The sequence below is a fragment of the Mytilus trossulus genome, chromosome 3 (genome assembly GCF_036588685.1).
Source record: "Mytilus trossulus isolate FHL-02 chromosome 3, PNRI_Mtr1.1.1.hap1, whole genome shotgun sequence".
NCBI lineage: Eukaryota > Metazoa > Mollusca > Bivalvia > Mytilida > Mytilidae > Mytilus > Mytilus trossulus.
This window is the reverse complement of record NC_086375.1, coordinates 89,776,706-89,802,583: the sequence shown is the minus strand read 5'-3', so window position 1 is coordinate 89,802,583 and position 25,878 is coordinate 89,776,706. Positions and strand designations below refer to the sequence as shown.

The window sequence follows — 25,878 nt, the reverse complement described above, 5'->3', positions numbered from 1 at the left end:
GAGGAGTTTAAATCAGCACTCCTCAGCAAGCGCGACTAATTGTGCGCAGACCAACCCGTCACATAATAGCCGAAAGGAATCTGTGAGGTACCCATCCTAATTACACAAGTGGGAAATACAGATACAGATGTAAAAGACACGATAATTGTGTCCCTTTGTAAAAGATGCATACTTGTCATGTGATGTTATCTGTCTGTTGGAAATAAATTAAACGTGCTATGGAAATAGATGTATTTTTGTTATAAAGTAAATATATTAATTTTAGCGGCGTGGGGAGGCAAGTATATGCCCCCAACCCCCGTTCGTTATAGTTACTGGCTCTGCGATATTCCACAAAAAACGAACTTATCTGACCCGTCGGCGGTTCTTCTATTAATCACAATCATATCAACTTTCACTTTAAAAAAAAATCTAAAAATAACTTGAGCCAGGTCAGGTAGAATGAATTGATTAACTACACATATTCTGTGTTCCTTATGAACTTACATTGCTAAACGGGTACCTGTCTAGTTCAAATTAAATTGTCAACGGTAAGTAAATCCTTTGGACTATAAAACATACCATTAGATTCCTTCAGCTGGTCATATCATACATGTATGAAAATATGCAATTATAACCCTCTAGATATGACGTGTAGATAGGTTATTTATGACTCATTTATGTTTGTTGCTGATGCATCTACCAACACAAATACAAGTAAGCAGTACTAAACGTGATAATCATTTGGACTTGTCATTATGCAACCGATTATACTGTAGATGTATTTAAATGGGGCGGCTGACTCGATATTCCGACACGTAATTTGTCCGATCTGAGAACAGAACTAGTATTATTTTATATATACGTTCGCGGTATGATGCCCTATTGGTCAGACGCCTGATTAGTCCGAGATCACACTGTCCGGACACCTTGCAAGTCTGATGCAATAATAATCTTATCACCCTTAACATGCATCAAATTTATTCGTTCATTGTGTAATCATACGTTTTTTGATTGAGTTAAGTCTGCCAATTGATATTTTATCGTATGTTTTTCTCTGTTGTGATGTTTAATATGCTATTGTTTCAGAAAAAGGGAGAAGGTTTGGATCCATTTAAACGTTTAATCCCGCTGCAAATGTTTGCACCTGTCCTAAGTCAGGAATCTGATGTACAGTAGTTGTCGTTTGTTTATGTAATATATACGTGTTTTTCGTTTCTCGTTTTGTTTATATAGATTACACCGTTGGTTTTCCCGTTTGAATGGTTTTACACTAGTAATTTTGGGGCCCTTTATAGCTTGTTGTTCGGTGTGAGCCAAGGCTCCGTGTTGAAGGCCGTACTTTAACCTATAATGGTTTAATTTTTAAATTGTTATTTGGATGGAGAGTTGTCTCATTGGCACTCACACCACATCTTCCTATATCTATGTAATATTTGCCACTGGACGTTAAGCAACAAACAATCGATCAATCATTAATAATTTGGCAAATGTTAATCTATACTGCAATAATATAAAACAATACAGCCTTTAACAATGAGGAAAGCCTATGTGGTATATTTAGACGTAAAAGACCAAGACATTGAAAATATGAAATATTTCAATTGAGAAAACGTACAGCCTAATTTATTACATTTTACGAAAAACAAATGTAACATACATGAACCAACAACAACCACTGAACTATTATAGATTCCTGACATGGGACAATCACATACAGAATGTTGTAGGGTTAAACATGTTTGTGATTGCTGAATCCTCATAACTGACCGGTTCTTAACTGCGGTTAGTGGAGTAATAGGACAACATTAAAAGAACAAACTATAAAAATCAGTTGAAAAAGGCTATTCTTTGTCTATCTGGTGAGTTAAGCCTTTTTCAACTGATTTTTATAGTTCGTTCTTATGTTGTACTGTTATACCACTTTCTCAGGTTAGGGGGAGAGTTGGGATCCCGCTAACATGTTTAACCCCGCCACATTATTTATGTATGTGCCTGTCCCAAGTCAGGAGCCTGTAATTTAGTGGTTGTCGTTTGTTTATGTGTTACATATTTGTTTTTCGTTCATTTTTTTTTTACATAAATGAGGCCGTTAGTTTTCTCGCTTGAATTGTTTTACATTGTCTTATCGGGACCTTTTATAGCTGACTTTATGCGGTATGGACTTTGCTCATTGTTGAAGGCCGTACAGTGACCTATAATTGTTAATGTTTGTGTCATTTTGGTCTTTTGTGGATAGTTGTCTCATTGGCAATCATACCACATCTTCTTTTTTATATAAACTCACCAGATCGATACAAAGCAGAAAAACATCAAACATAAACACAGACCTGATGTGGCAGGGTGTTTTGCCATTAATCACAACTAAAAGGATACAAATTATAGACCTGAGAGTACTCGCAGTCACTGACAGCTAGTTCAAAGCCAATGAAACTAATAAAGAAAAGCATGTATCTTACACTAAAATAGCAATCAATTCACATGCAACATCCAAAGAAATTAGTGTAAAGACGTCATTAATAGTCTTGAGAAAAACACGACCATGTGCAATGCCAAAATGAAAGGCATTGACAGATTGTAGTACCGTTAAAGTGCATATGTAGAACAAAATTATTTAGTATGATTTTAATTTACTGATAACAAAGTCAATGTTTATACAAATAAAAACAATATTCAACGATCTAATTACAGTTTTAAATTGGTAAACTACTATAAGAATAAATATACAAAGAACAGGCAGAGATCCAGACTGGGGGGGGGGGGGGGGGCGGTAATTGGAACCCCCTTTTTTGGACATGTAGTTGGACCCCCCTTTTGTCCTGGGTTAGAACCCACCCCATTTTAATATGGCTGGATCCACCCCTGAAGAAGATGTGGTATGATTGCGAATGAGACAACTCCCCCACAAGAGACAAAATCACGCAGAAGTTAACAACTATATGTCATTGTTGTTTCATTTAAAGGATTAATTAGTTACAAATGTCCTGTCTCTGTGAGCAACTTTAAAATTGAGGATGTACTGTTGCATTTGAAAAAAGTTTTCACAGGTGTACCTAAACTTGCAATCAAACCTTTGTATCTATGGAAGAGTTTATTAAAGGTTTTCAGTAATTTGTGGTACCAAAATCCCTCACTTTATGATTTACCAGCGATACGTAGATTGCACTCATTGAAATCCAAAACATCACTCCAAGCATAGACATAATGAATGAGTTGGGTTATGTAAACATCATAAGATAATGCCATAAGAACACCACCGTCGAAACACAGAAAATTAACAATAGGGAACGAAAATCATCCCTTTTATCGTAAATTTTTGTGATAATGGTAAGTGCTATTTTATTTATCAATTATATATTGAAAAAGGTCTGTATGTAACATTATATAAATAACACATAGATAGAGGGTGATAGTGCAGATTGGTACCCCGAGAAAACATTGTCAACCCCGGCGAAGGTAAAAAAAATCTTTATTTTCTTGATTCTTGAGATGTTGTATAGTTCATTTCATTATAAATTAACCTGCCCCACACCAAATCAATTTCTATCTACATCCCAAACTGTTGGCCTGGAAATGGTGTTGGAGGGGCTAAAATGGTAAGTGTGTCAAGAAAAGAAGACCTTTGGAAAGTTTACGACGATGACGGACATATACTAAGTGAATAGCAATAGCCCACGTAGATGAGCTAAAAAATTAATCACTGTCATGTTGTGTTTATAATATTTCCCCTTTACACCTACACATTTTTGGGAGGGTATCACATAATACCGCCACTACGTGTGGCGGGGTATAAAAAATGACAAAGTCCACACCTGTAAAAAATTTCGGCGGCATTTCGCCAAGGGAAGTTACCATTTTAGCCCTTCCCACACCATTTTCCAGGCCAAAAGTTTGGGATGTAGATAGAAATTGAGTTGGTGTGGGGCAGGTTAATTTATAATGACATGAACCATACACCATCTCAAGCCTTCAAGAAAATAAAGAAAATTCTTTACTTAAATAATTTTAACATACTTACCAGTAAATCTTGGTGCTGTTTCATCAAGTTTGGAAGGCACTTTCGAGTTTGCCTGAGTATTAGCTTTTCTCATTAGGACGTCAAATGCAATTTGTGCATTACTATTAGTCTGATTATTGTTTTTGTCATTTGAAGGTGGTGCGTCCCTTATAATGTCAAATTGGACGTATTTGAGTCTCTTGTCAAAATCATGAACAACTCATATTTCTTCAGCAAAATCGGGTTCAAAAGTCACACCGTTAGCCATCTTATCAGACACAGAAATAGTCAGAGATTATTCAGACGTCCGACGGCTGTTTTGCCAGACAAGCTGGGGCGTCCCACGGCCCCAGCTTGTCTGGCAAAACAGTCGTCGGACGTCAGAGTAATCTCGGACTAACACAGAAACTGACACTTCATCAAGTTTATTTATGTTGTGACCATCATCTGTAGTTAAATCGTACAACACGTCGTTCCATGTGCACCTTTTTGAAAAGCTGTATAATCTATTTACCACGTTGGGTGACACCTTTGACGCGTCCTTGTACTTAATTCGTACAGAAGACGACAATGCGATCTTGTCGCCCATTTTTCAAGCAGACAGTTTACCCTCGATTCATTCCGCTAAATTTATAGATAACTCCAGAGAGTTCCGGGAAGACTTCCGGTAATATCAGAACCTATGTCGGAATGGAAACGATTTTTTTCGGAAATAAAAAAAAAATCCGATTTTTTTGGGGCAAATAATTTTTTGACTCTGGGTCTTATTTTTGACCCGGTCGGGGCGAGAGGAAACAAACATGTTTTTTATTTTGGCCTCGTATAAGCCAATCAAAATATTGCATTTTAACGTGAAGTATAATAAAAAGTATTGTCCCTCTGGCCTCATAAAATGATGTCCGTTTGACAATACTTTACTGTGAAATTCTGTCCACGACAATATTTTACTGTGAAATCCTGTCCATTACAATATTGTACATTGAAATACTGTTTTTTAAATATTTTTAAATCAAATTATTACAAAATTAAAAATAGTACAAATGCATGCAGCATACACATTTTAATTGGTATTTATTTTGAAAAAGCTAGTTTCAAATTTGCTAAAGTTTCAAAACGGTTTATTATAAAGTCGGTCATAAGATGAATTTCATTACAGTACAGGTATAATAAAATTGAGAATGGAAATGGGGAATGTGTCTGAGAGACAACAGCACGACGATAGAGCAGAAAACAGCCGAAGTCCACCAATGGGTCTTCAGCACACATAGAGACGTGATACTTAACAAAAAAGTGTAATAGTTTAGGGACAATGGACGTCCAACAACACGTCTACTTTTAGAAGGGCACAATTGGTTCCATTCGGAATACCTACAGTCTGTCGGACAAAGAGAACAATTATGGCTGTAATCATTTCATCTCTAGAACGTCCCCGCCCTAAACCAACCCGGTCCCAAGTCGAAATAAAAATAGGGCTACTTTGGTCTTTTTCCGACTGGTGGATTTCTGATTTACGCCAACTGAGAAGGAAAGTTCAATCTGATGCCTCATGTAAAGAGAGAGTGATATGCTCTTTACACGTTAAGAACAACTCTTTTAGATGACCTGGTGTCGGTGGCATATTGCTATGTAGAATTTCTGTCCTTATCCAATATTATCTCATTGTCGAGTGCAGTCCCCTCGAATTTTTTTTTCGTATATGGTTTCTGTTACCGGACCTACCTTTTGTATCAATTGTTAAATTGTTCTCGTCATGAACATACGAGCAATATTTTCCACTGAACGTTTAACAAACAGTTGCTTTTTCATTGATATCTATATAAAAGAATATATATCTATATAAAAGAATATAAAGTGTAGAACATTATAATGTTGGTGCTGGACCAAGAAGCAATAAAAAGAAAAGAAATATGGTCAAATATTTAAAAAAAAAAACCAAATATTATTAATGAGACCAAAATGACACAGAAATTAAGAATGAACTCACCGCGAAAGGCAAACTATACAGGGCACTAAAATGACTAGTGTAAAAAATTCAAACATGAAAAACTAACGGCGTAATTTATAGAATAACGAGAAACACTTTTGCACCACATCTTCAAACGACAACCATTGAACAACTTGCTCCTGACATATATATTACAAAAAATAAAACAATCTTTACCCTTTAATTCTCACAAGCACTTCGATTTTAATTTTAGGTTTGTTTTAAAGAACAGCGACAATGTGTGAACTATTGTTTTTGTTGAGTGTTTTGCTTGCGTGTCCATTAATCTCAGCTTTTAACAAAACAGGTATGTTTTTTTTTATTTCACTTGTAGGTATTAACATTTAATTGTAATACAAGATGTTAGTTGTGACCCATATTTCCCTATTTCTCTACTAAAATGACGTACTATTAATGCATTCAGATGTATGCTTATTATTTACATTGTTTGATCCAGTGTTGTATAGGTTGTGGTATACTGATGATTCATACTGATGATTCAACTTAAGATAATTTTAGGTAGATATTTGGCATTTAAAAAAAATTCAATACAGATTTGAACTCGAGTTCTTTGAATGCCCATCCATACAAAAGGGCCCAAATATAGTTTTCGATTTTTTTTTATCATTATGTCAATTAAACAATTTTTGGTGAAGAAAAGATTTGGCCGCTTTATTCGGAGAAGCTGATTCTTTCTCACCAATTTCATAAATCATAAAGCAGCCATCATAATTTTGTCTTGATAGTTGCTCATTAATTAACCAGATACAATTTGACAATTTTGTAACGTGTACACAGCGGGTTTATTTTTATTTTAGAATTATTCCGTTACAAGTTTGATATTGGTTCCAAAATGTTCTATTTACATAAAATATAACAAATAATATTTATTCATAAAATTACGTCAATGAACCAAAATATGTACAACTGCTCTTTGCAATCTCTAATAAACTATCTATAACTATTCTACTTTAAATATATACAACTAGTACACATTTGTACTATTGTGTATTTGTTCTGGGTCAGGAACAAACTTGTCCTCCTGGTACAGTTATGTACCCTACAAGTTTACACACTTGTCAAATACGTCAGTCTTTTACTCTTTCTTTTGGTATAATAATGTACTTTAAAAGTTGGTCCCACAGACTCACACTTGGCCTATACGATACAACAATACGATTCAGTTTGTAAATGCACAAGTCCGTATTTCTTACAGGCACCAAACTATTGTATAAGAGATACCGATCTCGAATATCAACGTTCCGTACTTTGGTCTTATGTCTCCGTAGACTTATTACAATAGACCATGAGAAAAGCATCGCTCCTGTTTTATACCCAAATGGTAGCTACATACCATTCTTTAAGGAGGGATGCTCTACCTGCAAAGTACCTCGTTACTAGTATCAGAGTTTCCTTTGGAACTTCCCTTCACATTGACGTGACCCAAAGTTTACCCGCGAAACATCTTAATCTTTTATAAGTTTATTATAGTACAATGTATATGCAATAAAATAAGGCTTCTACTGAACTATCACTAATGTAAACTATTGAACCTATGATACAAAATCATCACATTATGTTTAGTCTTGATAGTTCCTAGTTAATTAGGTAGAATTGACTATTATATTTAGTTTTGATAGTTGCTCATTTATTTGGTAGAATGTTCTATTATGCTTAGTTTTAATAGTTTCACATTAATTAATTTGATATAATTTACTATTATGTTTAGTTGATAGTTGCTCATTTTTTGGTAGAATGTTCTATTATGTTAAGTTTTGATAGTTTCACATTAATTAATTTGATATAATTTACTATTATGTTTAGTTGGATTCAAGAAAGATGATTGTGAAGTATACAGACTTGACATGTACAGTTCAGATGATATCTATAACGTTGTCTGGGATGGAGAGGAATATCCAAAATTCTGTGGTTTGAAATTTAGAATTATCAGTGCAGACAGTTATGAGATATGTGCAAAGGTCACTCAGTTTAATTTGGAATGTCCAGATTTTAAACTCAAGTTCTATTGGGGAGTCAAAATGAATGTAAAGGTGAGTAAAGAAATATTTGGGATTTTTTTTGAATTTGCTAAAAATGGACTCGCATAAGAATATATTTGGTTTATGCCTCAGTTAAGGGGGCTCGCGGGTCTAAATCATTTTTTTTCCTAACATAGGATTTCTTTATATTTTTTCTTAAACAAACTTTATCATATACTTAATAGAAAAATGAAATAAAAAAAATGGAGGCACTGTTCATTTAAGCTCACAATCTGCCTCCGAAAGAAGCATACATTTTTGTTAATGTCCGTTTTTTTCTGTTGAACTGTTACTTTATATCATATGGTTAAAAAATCATTCCAAAAAATCGATTTGCGTTTGCCCCAGGTGACTTTTAAAATGTAGATATCGTTGAAAAAACTCCAAATTATCTTCTTTTGTTGCAAAAATGACATTTTTGGCATTCAAATTGAAATATCTTTTTCAACCCATCGGTGACCTATATTTTTTATTGTTGTTTTCGAATAAGCTCTACATAAACTAAATAATTGCAACTATTAGAGGGCGTCTCTCCATGGCTGTGTTTCGACACGTGTTGATATCACTTAGGTGGTTCTTATCAAGAAATATTTCTTACAAAAAATTACCGTTTCTCTGTTTCAGTGTTACACATAGTTTTTGGTTTATGTGGTTAGACTGTTTAGCTATTAGTAAATTTGTTTAAAAAAGTGAACATTTACTTCAGGCAAATGCAGAAAAGGGTAAATAACACAATATACAAACAATGTACGTAATAAGAGATGTTAAGGGCATTGGAAGAATATCCCGAGCAAAACTACTCCAAATTAACAACAACAGCATAATAAGATCAATTATGGAGTATGCATTTCTAGTCTGGCAAATAATATCTGAAGACAATATGAAAAAACAAGCTGTACAAAGAAAAGGTCTGTCACTATGTCTTAGCAGGACTAGTATGCTATCAACAAATTCATAGACATGTTCAAAGCTATAAAGATAAATATATTACTTATAGAACCAGAATTCACATATAAAGTGGGATCAGATTTTATGACGATGGGATCACAAGTTCGACTGGGTAGTTCAAAGAGCAGAACAGCAGATCAAACTGTCGAATGCAATTTTTTTTTAAAAGACCTACTATAGACATCACAGACTCAACAGGTTTGACATGTTACATTCACTGACGGCTCTAGTCAGGGTAACCAAGGACCATTTAATGACAGTAATATATAAAAAAAAAAGATGTGGTATGATTGCCAATGAGACAACTATCCACAAAAGACCAAAATGACACAAACATTAACAACTATAGGTCACCGTACGGCCTTCAACAATGAGCAAAGCCCATACCGCATAGTCAGCTGTAACAGTTCCCGATAAGACAATGTAAAACAATTCGAACGAGAAAACTAACGGCCTTATTTATGTAAAAAAAATTACGAAAAACAAATATGTAACACATAAACGAACCACAACCACTGAATTACAGGCTCCTGACTTGGGACAGGCACATACATAAATAATGTGGCGGGGGTAAACATGTTAGCGGGATCCAACCCAACACCCTAACCTGGGACAGTGGTTAAACAGTACAACATAAGAACGAACTATAAAAATCAGTTGAAAAAGGCCTAACTCATCAGATGGACAAAAATACAAGTGGAAACATTAAACAAAACAAAGAACCAGTTTTCTGAGGTGAAAATAATATTAAATAGCCAAAATTTTGTAAGCATTTGGACTCTAAACTGGAAATCTTCGAACTGTATTGACACAATAACATATAAGGCATTGTAGATCTTAGCTCGAAATTAATATGTATATTTTGTCTTATCTGAGACTACTATAACGTTATTTGTCAATCTACCTCATTTAAATACTCCAAACTCAATTTAATTGTCTATGGATTACCTACTGAATCAGACAAATTTAAAATGAGGTAGATACACAATTAAATTGAGTTTGGAGTATTTAAATAAGGTAGATTGTTTTATTTCCTTTTTTCAGATTTACGACTGTTATTCCCACTTACCGATGAAATACTGTAATGAAGATTTAGTTTTCATGAGTCTAGAGCCGGAATATTTTGATATAAGACGCTCTAATTCTAACCTTAGAATAACAGTAACAGCAAATCTATTATCAAAATACGGAGAAGACAATTCATCTAATGGTAGGTAGTCAATATATTTTATAAAACGTGTTAAGGTCAGGACATAATTGAGGTGTTTACTGTCTGATTTAGAAGATCATCTTAAAAAAATATATATATAATCTTTTCTTTAAAGGTAAAGACATGACTGTGTTATGTGGTCAACGTAACAGGAGTTGTTGAATTTGTCTGATTCAGTAGGTAATCCATAACGTAACATGAGTTGTGGAATTTGTTTGATTCAGTAAGTAAACCATAACGTAACATGAGTTGTGGAATTTGTCTGATTTAATAAGTAGTCCATAACGTAACAGACGTTGTGGAATTTGTCTGATTCAGTAGTTAGTCCATAACGTAACATGAGTTGTGGAATTTGTTTGATTCAGTAAGTAGTCAATAACGTAACATGAGTTTTGGAATTTGTCTGATCCAGTTGGTAATCCATAACGTAACATGAGTTTGGGAATTTGTCTGATTTATTAGTTAGTCCATAACGTAACAGGAGTTGTGGAATTTGTCAGATTCAGTAGGTAATCCATAACGTAACAAGAGTAGTGGAATTTGTCTGATTTAGAAGTTAGTCCATAACGTAACAGAAGTTGTGGAATTTGTCTGATTTAGTAGTTAATCCATAACGTAACAGAAGTTGTGAAATTTGTCTGATTTATTAGTTAGTCAATAACGTAACAGGAGTTGTGGAATTTGTCTGATTTAGTAGTTAGTCCATAACGTAACAGGAGTTGTGGAATTTGTCTGATTTAGTAGTTAGTCCATAACGTAACATGAGTTGTGGAATTTGTCAGATTCAGTAGGTAATCCATAACGTAACAGGAGTTGTGGAATTTGTCTGATTTAGTAGTGAGTCCATAACGTAACAGGAGTTGTGGAATTTGTCTGATTTAGTAGTTAGTCCATAACGTTACATGAGTTGTGGAATTTGTCTGATTTATTTGTTAGTCCATAACGTAACATGAGTTTGGGAATTTGTCTGATTTAGTAGTTAGTCCATAACGTAACAGGAGTTAAATTTGTCTGATTTAGTAGGTAATCCATAACGTAACAGGAGTTGTGGAATATGTTTGATTCAGAAGGTAATCCATAACGTAACAGAAGTTGTGGAATTCGTCTGATTTAGTAAGTGGTCCATAACGTAACTTGAGTTGGTTAATTTGTCTTATTAAGAAGTTATCCATAACGTAACAGGAGTTGTGGAATTTGTCTGATTTAGTAGTTAGTCCATAACGTAACAGAAGTTGTGTAATTTGTCTGATTCAGTAGGTAATCCATAACGTAACAGAAGTTGTGGAATTTGTCTGATTCAGTAAGTAGTCCATAACGTAACTTGAGTTGTGGAATTTGTTTGATTCAGTAGGTAATCCATAACGTTACATGAGTTGTGGAATTTGTCTGATTTAGTTGGTAGTCCATAACGGTAAATGAGTTGTGGAATTTGTTTGATTCTGTAGGTAATCCATAACGTAACATGAGTTGGGGAATTTGTCTGATTTAGTAGTTAGTCCATAACGTAACAGAAGTTGTGGAATTTGTCTGATTTAGTAGTTAGTCCATAACGTAACAGAAGTTGTGGAATTTGTCTGATTTGTTAGTTAGTCCATAACGTAACAGGAGTTGTGGAATTTGTCTGATTTAGTAGTTAGTCCATAACGTAACAGAAGTTGTGGAATTTGTTTGATTTAGTAGGTAGTCCATAACGTAACAGGAGTTGTGGAATTTGTCTGATTTAGTAGTTAGTCCATAACGTAACAGAAGTTGTGGAATTTGTTTGATTTAGTAGGTAATCCATAACGTAGCAGAAGTTGTGGAATTTGTCTGATTCAGTAAGTAGTTCATAACGTAACAGGAGTTGTGGAATTTGTCTGATTCAGTAAGTAGTCCATAACGTAACTTTAGTTGTGGAATTTGTTTGATTCAGTAGGTAATCCATAACGTTACATGAGTTAAGGAATTTGTCTGATTTAGTAAGTAGTCCATAACGTAACAGAAACTGTGAAATTTGTCTGATTCAGTAGGTAATCCATAACGTTTTATGAGTTGTGGAATTTGTCTGATCCAGTTGGTAACCATAACGTAACAGAAGTTGTGGAATTTGTCTGATTAAGTAGGTAATCCATAACGTAACAGGAGTTGTGGAATTTGTCTGATTTAGTAGTTAGTCCATAACGTAACAGAAGTTGTGGAATTTGTCTGATTAAGTAGGTAATTCATAACGTAACAGAAGTTGTGGAATTTGTCTGATTCAGTAAGTAGTCGATAACGTAACATGATTTGGGGAATTTGTCTGATTTAGTAGTTAGTCCATAACGTTACATGATTTGTGGAATTTGTCTGATTATTTAGTTAGTCAAAAACGTAACATGAGTTTTGGAATTTGTCTGATTTAATAGTTAGTCCATAAAGTAACAGAAGTTGTGGAATTTGTCTGATTTAGTAGTTAGCCCATAACGTAACAAGAGATATGGAAATTGTCTGATTTAGTAGTTAGTCAAAAACGTAACATGAGTTATGGAATTTGTCTGATTAAGTAGTTAGTCCATAATGTAAAATGAATTTTGGGATTTGTCTTATTTAGTAGTTAGCCCATAACGTAACAGAAGTTGTGGAATTTGTCAGATTTAGTAGTTAGTCCATAACGTAACATGAGTTGTGGAATTTGTCTTATTTAGTAGTTAGCCCATAACGTAACAGAAGTTGTGGAAATTGTCTGATTTAGTAGTTAGTCAAAAACGTAACATGAGTTGTGGAATTAGTCTGATTCAGTAGGTAATCAATAACGTTACATGAGTTGTGGAATTTGTCTGATTTATTAGTTAGTCCATAACATAACAGAAATTGTGAAATTTGTCTGATTCGGTAGGTATTCAATAACGTTTTAGAAGTTGTGAAATTTGTATGATTCAGTAGGTAGTCCATAATGTAACATAAGTTGTGGAATTTGTCTGATTTAGTAGGTAGTTCATAACGTAACAGAAGTTGTGGAATTTGTCTGTTTTAGTAGTAAGTCCATAACGTAACAGAAGTTGTGAAATTTGTCAGATTCAGTAAGAAGTTCATAACGTAACATGAGTTGGGATATTTGTCTGATTCAGTAGGTAATCCATAACATAACATGAGTTGTGGAATTTGTCTGATTTAGAAGTTAGTCCATAACGTAACAGAAGTTGTCAAATTTGTCTGATTCAGTAAGTAGTCCATAACATAACATGAGTTGTGGAATTTGTCTGATTTAGTAGTTAGTCCATAACGTAACTTGAGTTGTGAAATTTGTCTGATTCAGTAGGTAATCCATAACTTTACATGAGTTGTGGAATTTGTCTGATTTAGTAAGTAGCCATAACGTAACAGAAGTTGTGGAATTTGTCTGATTCAGTAGGTAATCCATAACGTAACAGAAATTGTGAATAGTCGATAACGTAACATGATTTGTGGAATTTGTCTGATTTAGTAGTTAGTCCATAACGTTACATGATTTGTGGAATTTGTCTGATTATTTAGTTAGTCAAAAACGTAACATGAGTTTTGGAATTTGTCTGATTTAGTAGTTAGTCCATAACGTTACAGAAGTTGTGGAATTTGTCTGATTTAGTAGTTAGTCCATAACGTAACAGAAGTTGTGGAATTTGTCTGATTTAGTAGTTAGTCCATAACGTAACAGAAGTTGTGGAATTTGTCTGATTCAGTAGTTAGTCCATAACGTAACATGAGTTGTGGAATTTGTCTGATTCAGTAAGTAGTCCATAACGTTACAGGAGTTGTGGAATTTGTCTGATTTAGTAGTTAGTCCATTAAGTAACAGGAGTTGTGGAATTTGTCTGATTTAGTAGTTAGTCCATAACGTTACATGAGTTGTGGAATTTGTCTGATTCAGTAGGTAGTCCATAATGTAACAGAAGTTGTGGAATTTGTCTGATTCAGTAGGTAATCAATAACTTACATGCGTTGTGGAATTTGTCTGATTTATTAGTTAGTCCATAACGTAACGAGAGTTGTGGAATTTGTATGATTCGGTAGGTGATCAATAACGTTTTAGAAGTTGTGAAATTTGTATGATTCAATAGGTAGTCCATAATGTAACAGAAGTTGTCTGATTCAGTAGGTAATCAATAACGTTACAGAAGTTGTGGAATTTGTCTGATTTAGTAGGTAGTCCTTAACGTAACAGAAGTTGTGGAATTTTTCTGTTTTAGTAGTTAGTCCATAACGTAACAGAAGTTGTGAAATTTGTCTGATTCAGTAAGTAGTCCATAACGTAATTTGAGTTGTGGAATTTGTCTGATTTAGTAGTTAGTCTATAACGTTACATGAGTTGTGGAATTTGTCTGATTTAGTAGTTAGTCAAAAACGTAACATGAGTTGTGAAATTTGTCTGTAACGTTACATGAGTTGTGGAATTTGTCTGATTCAGTAGGTAATCCATAACATAACATGAGTTGTGGAATTTGTCTGATTCAGTAGGTAATCCAAAACGTAACATGAGTTGTGGATTTTGTCTGATTCAGTAAGTAGTCCATAACATAACTTGAGTTGGGAAATTTGTCTGATTCAGTAGGTAATCCATAACGTAACATGAGTTGTGGAATTTGTATGATTTAGAAATTAGTTTATATGGTAACAGAAGTTGTAGAATTTGTCTGATTCAGTAAGTAGTCCATAACATAACATGAGTTTTGGAATTTGTCTGATTTAGTAGTTAGTCCGTAACGTTACATGAGTTGTGGAATTTGTTTGATTCAGTAAGTAATCCATAACGAAACAGAAGTTGTAGAATTTGTCTGATTTATTAGTTAGTCCATAACGTAACAGAAGTTGTGAAATTTGTCTGATTTAGTAGTAAGTCCATAACGTAACTTGAGTTGTGGAATTTGTCTGATTCAGTAAGTAGTCCATAACGTAACATGAGTTGTGAAATTTGTCTGATTCAGTAAGTAGTCCATAACGTAATTTGAGTTGTGGAATTTGTCTGATTCGGTAGGTGATCAATAACGTTTTAGAAGTTGTGAAATTTGTATGATTCAATAGGTAGTCCATAATGTAACAGAAGTTGTCTGATTCAGTAGGTAATCAATAACGTTACAGAAGTTGTGGAATTTGTCTGATTTAGTAGGTAGTCCTTAACGTAACAGAAGTTGTGGAATTTTTCTGTTTTAGTAGTTAGTCCATAACGTAACAGGAGTTGTGGAATTTGTCTGATTTAATAGTTAGTCCATAACGTAACAGAAGTTGTGGAATTTATCTGATTCAGTAAGTAGTCCATAACGTAACATGAGTTGGCGAATTTGTCTGATTCAGTAGGTAATCCATAACGTAACATGAGTTGTGGAATTTGTATGATTTAGAAATTAGTTTATATGGTAACAGAAGTTGTAGAATTTGTCTGATTCAGTAAGTAGTCCATAACATAACATGAGTTTTGGAATTTGTCTGATTTAGTAGTTAGTCCGTAACGTTACATGAGTTGTGGAATTTGTTTGATTCAGTAAGTAATCCATAACGAAACAGAAGTTGTAGAATTTGTCTGATTTATTAGTTAGTCCATAACGTAACAGAAGTTGTGGAATTTGTCTGATTCAGTAGGTAGTCCATAATGTAACAGAAGTTGTGGAATTTGTCTGATTCAGTAGGTAATCAATAACGTTACAGAAGTTGTGGAATTTGTCTGATTTAGTAGGTAGTCCATAACGTAACAGAAGTTGTGGAATTTGTCTGTTTAATAGTTAGTCCATAACGTAACAGAAGTTGTGAAATTTGTCTGATTTAGAAGTTAGTCCATAACGTAACGAGAGTTGTGGAATTTGTCTGATTCGGTAGGTAATCAATAACGTTACATGCGTTGTGGAATTTGTCTGATTTATTAGTTAGTCCATAACGTAACGAGAGTTGTGGAATTTGTATGATTCGGTAGGTGATCAATAACGTTTTAGAAGTTGTGAAATTTGTATGATTCAGTAGGTAGTCCATAATGTAACAGAAGTTGTCTGATTCAGTAGGTAATCAATAACGTTACAGAAGTTGTGGAATTTGTCTGATTTAGTAGGTAGTCCTTAACGTAACAGAAGTTGTGGAATTTTTCTGTTTTAGTAGTTAGTCCATAACGTAACAGGAGTTGTGGAATTTGTCTGATTTAATAGTTAGTCCATAACGTAACAGAAGTTGTGGAATTTATCTGATTCAGTAAGTAGTCCATAACTTAACTTGAGTTGGGGAATTTGTCTGATCCAGTAGGTAATCCATAACGTAACATGAGTTGTGGAATTTGTATGATTTAGAAATTAGTTTATATGGTAACAGAAGTTGTAGAATTTGTCTGATTCAGTAAGTAGTCCATAACATAACATGAGTTTTGGAATTTGTCTGATTTAGTAGTTAGTCCGTAACGTTACATGAGTTGTGGAATTTGTTTGATTCAGTAAGTAATCCATAACGAAACAGAAGTTGTAGAATTTGTCTGATTTATTAGTTAGTCCATAACGTAACAGAAGTTGTGAAATTTGTCTGATTTAGTAGTAAGTCCATAACGTAACTTGAGTTGTGGAATTTGTCTGATTCAGTAAGTAGTCCATAACGTAACATGAGTTGTGAAATTTGTCTGATTCAGTAAGTAGTCCATAACGTAATTTGAGTTGTGGAATTTGTCTGATTTAGTAGTTAGTCTATAACGTTACATGAGTTGTGGAATTTGTCTGATTTAGTAGTTAGTCAAAAACGTAACATGAGTTGTGAAATTTGTCTGTAACGTTACATGAGTTGTGGAATTTGTCTGATTCAGTAGGTAATCCATAACATAACATGAGTTGTGGAATTTGTCTGATTCAGTAGGTAATCCAAAACGTAACATGAGTTGTGGATTTTGTCTGATTCAGTAAGTAGTCCATAACATAACTTGAGTTGGGGAATTTGTCTGATTCAGTAGGTAATCCATAACGTCACATGAGTTGTGGAATTTGTCTTATTTAGAAATTAGTCCATAAGGTAACAGAAGTTGTAGAATTTGTCTGATTCAGTAAGTAGTCCATAACGTAACATGAGTTGGGGAATTTGTCTGATTTAGTAGGTAATCCATAACGTAACATGAGTTGTGGAATTTGTCTGATTTAGTAGTTAGTCCATAACGTAACAGGAGTTGTGGAATTTGTCTGATTTAATAGTTAGTCCATAACGTAACAGAAGTTGTGGAATTTATCTGATTCAGTAAGTAGTCCATAACTTAACTTGAGTTGGGGAATTTGTCTGATCCAGTAGGTAATCCATAACGTAACATGAGTTGGCGAATTTGTCTGATTCAGTAGGTAATCCATAACGTAACATGAGTTGTGGAATTTGTATGATTTAGAAATTAGTTTATATGGTAACAGAAGTTGTAGAATTTGTCTGATTCAGTAAGTAGTCCATAACATAACATGAGTTTTGGAATTTGTCTGATTTAGTAGTTAGTCCGTAACGTTACATGAGTTGTGGAATTTGTTTGATTCAGTAAGTAATCCATAACGAAACAGAAGTTGTAGAATTTGTCTGATTTATTAGTTAGTCCATAACGTAACAGAAGTTGTGGAATTTGTCTGATTCAGTAGGTAGTCCATAATGTAACAGAAGTTGTGGAATTTGTCTGATTCAGTAGGTAATCAATAACGTTACAGAAGTTGTGGAATTTGTCTGATTTAGTAGGTAGTCCATAACGTAACAGAAGTTGTGGAATTTGTCTGTTTAATAGTTAGTCCATAACGTAACAGAAGTTGTGAAATTTGTCTGATTTAGTAGTTAGTCCATAACGTAACATGAGTTGTGGAATTTGTCTGATTCGGTAGGTAATCAATAACGTTACATGCGTTGTGGAATTTGTCTGATTTATTAGTTAGTCCATAACGTAACGAGAGTTGTGGAATTTGTATGATTCGGTAGGTGATCAATAACGTTTTAGAAGTTGTGAAATTTGTATGATTCAGTAGGTAGTCCATAATGTAACAGAAGTTGTCTGATTCAGTAGGTAATCAATAACGTTACAGAAGTTGTGTAATTTGTCTGATTTAGTAGGTAGTCCTTAACGTAACAGAAGTTGTGGAATTTGTCTGATTCAGTAAGTTGTCCATAACGTAATTTGAGTTGTGGAATTTGTCTGATTTAGTAATTAGTCTATAACGTTACATGAGTTGTGGAATTTGTCTGATTTAGTAGTTAGTCAAAAATTGTGAAATTTGTCTGTAACGTTACATGAGTTGTGGAATTTGTCTGATTCAGTAGGTAATTCATAACATAACATGAGTTGTGGAATTTGTCTGATTCAGTAGGTAATCCAAAACGTAACATGAGTTGTGGATTTTGTCTGATTCAGTAAGTAGTCCATAACATAACTTGAGTTGGGGAATTTGTCTGATTTAGTAGGTAATCCATAACGTAACATGAGTTGTGGAATTTGTCTTATTTAGAAATTAGTCCATAAGGTAACAGAAGTTGTAGAATTTGTCTGATTCAGTAAGTAGTCCATAACGTAACATGAGTTGTGGAATTTGTCTGATTTAGTAGGTAATCCATAACGTAACATGAGTTGTGGAATTTGTCTGATTTAGTAGTTAGTCCATAACGTAACAGGAGTTGTGGAATTTGTCTGATTTAATAGTTAGTCCATAACGTAACATGAGTTGTGGAATTTGTCTGATTTAGTAGTTAGTCCATAACGTAACAGAAGTTGTGGAATTTGTCTGATTCAGTAAGTAGCCCATAACTTAACTTGAGTTGGGGAATTTGTCTGATCCAGTAGGTAATCCATAACGTTACATGAGTTGGCGAATTTGTCTGATTCAGTAGGTAATCCATAACGTAACATGAGTTGTGGAATTTGTATGATTTAGAAATTAGTTTATATGGTAACAGAAGTTGTAGAATTTGTCTGATTCAGTAAGTAGTCCATAACGTAACATGAGTTTTGGAATTTGTCTGATTTAGTAGTTAGTCCGTAACGTTACATGAGTTGTGGAATTTGTTTGATTCAGTAAGTAATCCATAACGAAACATAAGTTGTAGAATTTGTCTGATTTATTAGTTAGTCCATAACGTAACAGAAGTTGTGAAATTTGTCTGATTTAGTAGTAAGTCCATAACGTAACTTGAGTTGTGGAATTTGTCTGATTTAGTAAGTAGTCCATAACGTAACATGAGTTGTGGAATTTGTCTGATTCAGTAAGTAGTCCATAACGTAACATGAGTTGTTGAATTTGTCTGATTCAGTAAGAAGTCCATGACGTAGCAGGAGTTGTTGAATTTGTCTGATTCAGTAGGTAATCCATAACGTTACATGAGTTGTGGAATTTGTCTGATTTAGTAGTTAGTCCATAACGTAACATGAGTTCTGGAATTTGTCTGATTCAGTAGGTAATCCATAACGTAACATGAGTTGTGGAATTTGTCTGATTCAGTAGGTAATCCATAACGTAACATGAGTTGTGGAATTTGTCTGATTCAGTAGGTAATCCAAAACGTAACATGAGTTGTGGAATTTGTCTGATTCAGTAAGTAGTCCATAACATAACTTTAGTTGGGGAATTTGTCTAATTCAGTAGGTTATCCATAACGTAACATGAGTTGTGGAATTTGTCTGATTTAGAAATTAGTCCATAAGGTAACAGAAGTTGTAGAATTTGTCTGATTCAGTAAGTAGTCCATAACGTCACATGAGTTGGGGAATTTGTCTGATTTAGTAGGTAATCCATAACGTAATATGAGTTGTGGAATTTGTCTGATTTAGTAGTTAGTCCATAACGTAACAGGAGTTGTGGAATTTGTCTGATTTAATAGTTAGTCCATAACGTAACAGAAGTTGTGGAATTTGTCTGATTCAGTAAGTAGTCCATAACTTAACTTGAGTTGGGGAATTTGTCTGATCCAGTAGGTAATCCATAACGTTACATGAGTTGTGGAGTTTGTCTGATTTAGTAGTTAGTCCATAACGTAACAGGAGTTGTGGAATTTGTCTGATTTAATAGTTAGTCCATAACGTAACAGAAGTTGTGGAATTTGTCTGATTCAGTAAGTAGTCCATAACTTAACTTGAGTTGGGGAATTTGCCTGATCCAGTAGGTAATCCATAACGTAACATGAGTTGGCGAATTTGTCTGATTCAGTAGGTAATCCATAACGAAACATGAGTTGTGGAATTTGTATGATTTAGAAATTAGTTTATATGGTAACAGAAGTTGTAGAATTTGTCTGATTCAGTAAGTAGTCCATAACGTAACATGAGTTTTGGAATTTGTCTGATTTAGTAGTTAGTCTGTAACGTTACTTGAGTTGTGGAATTTGTTTGATTCAGTAAGTAATCCATAACGAAACAGAAGTTGTAGAATTTGTCTGATTTATTAGTTAGTCCATAACGTAACAGAAGTTGTGGAATTTGTCTGATTCAGTAGGTAGTCCATAATGTAACAGAAGTTGTGGAATTTGTCTGATTCAGTAGGTAATCAATAACGTTACAGAAGTTGTGGAATTTGTCTGATTTAGTAGGTAGTCCATAACGTAACAGAAGTTGTGGAATTTGTCTGTTTAATAGTTAGTCCATAACGTAACAGAAGTTGTGAAATTTGTCTGATTTAGAAGTTAGTCCATAACGTAACGAGAGTTGTGGAATTTGTCTGATTCGGTAGGTAATCAATAACGTTACATGCGTTGTGGAATTTGTCTGATTTATTAGTTAGTCCATAACGTAACGAGAGTTGTGGAATTTGTATGATTCGGTAGGTGATCAATAACGTTTTAGAAGTTGTGAAATTTGTATGATTCAGTAGGTAGTCCATAATGTAACAGAAGTTGTCTGATTCAGTAGGTAATCAATAACGTTACAGAAGTTGTGGAATTTGTCTGATTTAGTAGGTAGTCCTTAACGTAACAGAAGTTGTGGAATTTTTCTGTTTTAGTAGTTAGTCCATAACGTAACAGGAGTTGTGGAATTTGTCTGATTTAATAGTTAGTCCATAACGTAACAGAAGTTGTGGAATTTATCTGATTCAGTAAGTAGTCCATAACGTAACATGAGTTGGCGAATTTGTCTGATTCAGTAGGTAATCCATAACGTAACATGAGTTGTGGAATTTGTATGATTTAGAAATTAGTTTATATGGTAACAGAAGTTGTAGAATTTGTCTGATTCAGTAAGTAGTCCATAACATAACATGAGTTTTGGAATTTGTCTGATTTAGTAGTTAGTCCGTAACGTTACATGAGTTGTGGAATTTGTTTGATTCAGTAAGTAATCCATAACGAAACAGAAGTTGTAGAATTTGTCTGATTTATTAGTTAGTCCATAACGTAACAGAAGTTGTGGAATTTGTCTGATTCAGTAGGTAGTCCATAATGTAACAGAAGTTGTGGAATTTGTCTGATTCAGTAGGTAATCAATAACGTTACAGAAGTTGTGGAATTTGTCTGATTTAGTAGGTAGTCCATAACGTAACAGAAGTTGTGGAATTTGTCTGTTTAATAGTTAGTCCATAACGTAACAGAAGTTGTGAAATTTGTCTGATTTAGAAGTTAGTCCATAACGTAACGAGAGTTGTGGAATTTGTCTGATTCGGTAGGTAATCAATAACGTTACATGCGTTGTGGAATTTGTCTGATTTATTAGTTAGTCCATAACGTAACGAGAGTTGTGGAATTTGTATGATTCGGTAGGTGATCAATAACGTTTTAGAAGTTGTGAAATTTGTATGATTCAGTAGGTAGTCCATAATGTAACAGAAGTTGTCTGATTCAGTAGGTAATCAATAACGTTACAGAAGTTGTGGAATTTGTCTGATTTAGTAGGTAGTCCTTAACGTAACAGAAGTTGTGGAATTTTTCTGTTTTAGTAGTTAGTCCATAACGTAACAGGAGTTGTGGAATTTGTCTGATTTAATAGTTAGTCCATAACGTAACAGAAGTTGTGGAATTTATCTGATTCAGTAAGTAGTCCATAACTTAACTTGAGTTGGGGAATTTGTCTGATCCAGTAGGTAATCCATAACGTAACATGAGTTGTGGAATTTGTATGATTTAGAAATTAGTTTATATGGTAACAGAAGTTGTAGAATTTGTCTGATTCAGTAAGTAGTCCATAACATAACATGAGTTTTGGAATTTGTCTGATTTAGTAGTTAGTCCGTAACGTTACATGAGTTGTGGAATTTGTTTGATTCAGTAAGTAATCCATAACGAAACAGAAGTTGTAGAATTTGTCTGATTTATTAGTTAGTCCATAACGTAACAGAAGTTGTGAAATTTGTCTGATTTAGTAGTAAGTCCATAACGTAACTTGAGTTGTGGAATTTGTCTGATTCAGTAAGTAGTCCATAACGTAACATGAGTTGTGAAATTTGTCTGATTCAGTAAGTAGTCCATAACGTAATTTGAGTTGTGGAATTTGTCTGATTTAGTAGTTAGTCTATAACGTTACATGAGTTGTGGAATTTGTCTGATTTAGTAGTTAGTCAAAAACGTAACATGAGTTGTGAAATTTGTCTGTAACGTTACATGAGTTGTGGAATTTGTCTGATTCAGTAGGTAATCCATAACATAACATGAGTTGTGGAATTTGTCTGATTCAGTAGGTAATCCAAAACGTAACATGAGTTGTGGATTTTGTCTGATTCAGTAAGTAGTCCATAACATAACTTGAGTTGGGGAATTTGTCTGATTCAGTAGGTAATCCATAACGTCACATGAGTTGTGGAATTTGTCTTATTTAGAAATTAGTCCATAAGGTAACAGAAGTTGTAGAATTTGTCTGATTCAGTAAGTAGTCCATAACGTAACATGAGTTGGGGAATTTGTCTGATTTAGTAGGTAATCCATAACGTAACATGAGTTGTGGAATTTGTCTGATTTAGTAGTTAGTCCATAACGTAACAGGAGTTGTGGAATTTGTCTGATTTAATAGTTAGTCCATAACGTAACAGAAGTTGTGGAATTTATCTGATTCAGTAAGTAGTCCATAACTTAACTTGAGTTGGGGAATTTGTCTGATCCAGTAGGTAATCCATAACGTAACATGAGTTGGCGAATTTGTCTGATTCAGTAGGTAATCCATAACGTAACATGAGTTGTGGAATTTGTATGATTTAGAAATTAGTTTATATGGTAACAGAAGTTGTAGAATTTGTCTGATTCAGTAAGTAGTCCATAACATAACATGAGTTTTGGAATTTGTCTGCTTTAGTAGTTAGTCCGTAACGTTACATGAGTTGTGGAATTTGTTTGATTCAGTAAGTAATCCATAACGAAACAGAAGTTGTAGAATTTGTCTGATTTATTAGTTAGTCCATAACGTAACAGAAGTTGTGGAATTTGTCTGATTCAGTAGGTAGTCCATAATGTAACAGAAGTTGTGGAATTTGTCTGATTCAGTAGGTAATCAATAACGTTACAGAAGTTGTGGAATTTGTCTGATTTAGTAGGTAGTCCATAACGTAACAGAAGTTGTGGAATTTGTCTGTTTAATAGTTAGTCCATAACGTAACAGAAGTTGTGAAATTTGTCTGATTTAGTAGTTAGTCCATAACGTAACATGAGTTGTGGAATTTGTCTGATTCGGTAGGTAATCAATAACGTTACATGCGTTGTGGAATTTGTCTGATTTATTAGTTAGTCCATAACGTAACGAGAGTTGTGGAATTTGTATGATTCGGTAGGTGATCAATAACGTTTTAGAAGTTGTGAAATTTGTATGATTCAGTAGGTAGTCCATAATGTAACAGAAGTTGTCTGATTCAGTAGGTAATCAATAACGTTACAGAAGTTGTGTAATTTGTCTGATTTAGTAGGTAGTCCTTAACGTAACAGAAGTTGTGGAATTTTTCTGTTTTAGTAGTTAGTCCATAACGTAACAGAAGTTGTGAAATTTGTCTGATTCAGTAAGTTGTCCATAACGTAATTTGAGTTGTGGAATTTGTCTGATTTAGTAATTAGTCTATAACGTTACATGAGTTGTGGAATTTGTCTGATTTAGTAGTTAGTCAAAAATTGTGAAATTTGTCTGTAACGTTACATGAGTTGTGGAATTTGTCTGATTCAGTAGGTAATTCATAACATAACATGAGTTGTGGAATTTGTCTGATTCAGTAGGTAATCCAAAACGTAACATGAGTTGTGGATTTTGTCTGATTCAGTAAGTAGTCCATAACATAACTTGAGTTGGGGAATTTGTCTGATTTAGTAGGTAATCCATAACGTAACATGAGTTGTGGAATTTGTCTTATTTAGAAATTAGTCCATAAGGTAACAGAAGTTGTAGAATTTGTCTGATTCAGTAAGTAGTCCATAACGTAACATGAGTTGTGGAATTTGTCTGATTTAGTAGGTAATCCATAACGTAACATGAGTTGTGGAATTTGTCTGATTTAGTAGTTAGTCCATAACGTAACAGGAGTTGTGGAATTTGTCTGATTTAATAGTTAGTCCATAACGTAACATGAGTTGTGGAATTTGTCTGATTTAGTAGTTAGTCCATAACGTAACAGAAGTTGTGGAATTTGTCTGATTCAGTAAGTAGCCCATAACTTAACTTGAGTTGGGGAATTTGTCTGATCCAGTAGGTAATCCATAACGTTACATGAGTTGGCGAATTTGTCTGATTCAGTAGGTAATCCATAACGTAACATGAGTTGTGGAATTTGTATGATTTAGAAATTAGTTTATATGGTAACAGAAGTTGTAGAATTTGTCTGATTCAGTAAGTAGTCCATAACGTAACATGAGTTTTGGAATTTGTCTGATTTAGTAGTTAGTCCGTAACGTTACATGAGTTGTGGAATTTGTTTGATTCAGTAAGTAATCCATAACGAAACATAAGTTGTAGAATTTGTCTGATTTATTAGTTAGTCCATAACGTAACAGAAGTTGTGAAATTTGTCTGATTTAGTAGTAAGTCCATAACGTAACTTGAGTTGTGGAATTTGTCTGATTTAGTAAGTAGTCCATAACGTAACATGAGTTGTGGAATTTGTCTGATTCAGTAAGTAGTCCATAACGTAACATGAGTTGTTGAATTTGTCTGATTCAGTAAGAAGTCCATGACGTAGCAGGAGTTGTTGAATTTGTCTGATTCAGTAGGTAATCCATAACGTTACATGAGTTGTGGAATTTGTCTGATTTAGTAGTTAGTCCATAACGTAACATGAGTTCTGGAATTTGTCTGATTCAGTAGGTAATCCATAACGTAACATGAGTTGTGGAATTTGTCTGATTCAGTAGGTAATCCATAACGTAACATGAGTTGTGGAATTTGTCTGATTCAGTAGGTAATCCAAAACGTAACATGAGTTGTGGAATTTGTCTGATTCAGTAAGTAGTCCATAACATAACTTTAGTTGGGGAATTTGTCTAATTCAGTAGGTTATCCATAACGTAACATGAGTTGTGGAATTTGTCTGATTTAGAAATTAGTCCATAAGGTAACAGAAGTTGTAGAATTTGTCTGATTCAGTAAGTAGTCCATAACGTCACATGAGTTGGGGAATTTGTCTGATTTAGTAGGTAATCCATAACGTAATATGAGTTGTGGAATTTGTCTGATTTAGTAGTTAGTCCATAACGTAACAGGAGTTGTGGAATTTGTCTGATTTAATAGTTAGTCCATAACGTAACAGAAGTTGTGGAATTTGTCTGATTCAGTAAGTAGTCCATAACTTAACTTGAGTTGGGGAATTTGTCTGATCCAGTAGGTAATCCATAACGTTACATGAGTTGTGGAGTTTGTCTGATTTAG

At 34.0% G+C, this 25,878-nt stretch overlaps 1 protein-coding gene across 1 annotated transcript in view; it reads left to right on the top strand.

The window, feature by feature from the left end:
- The first annotated feature begins 420 nt into the window (after positions 1–420).
- Positions 421–25,878, top strand: part of LOC134712793 (uncharacterized) — a 44,687-nt gene continuing 19,229 nt past the window's right edge. Inside the window, exons 1-4 of the mRNA XM_063574664.1 lie at positions 421–530; positions 6,175–6,267; positions 7,785–8,011; positions 9,992–10,157. Coding sequence (XP_063430734.1) covers positions 6,198–6,267; positions 7,785–8,011; positions 9,992–10,157 — 463 coding nt within the window. The 5' untranslated portion in view covers positions 421–530; positions 6,175–6,197. The remainder of the gene's footprint in view (positions 531–6,174; positions 6,268–7,784; positions 8,012–9,991; positions 10,158–25,878) is intronic.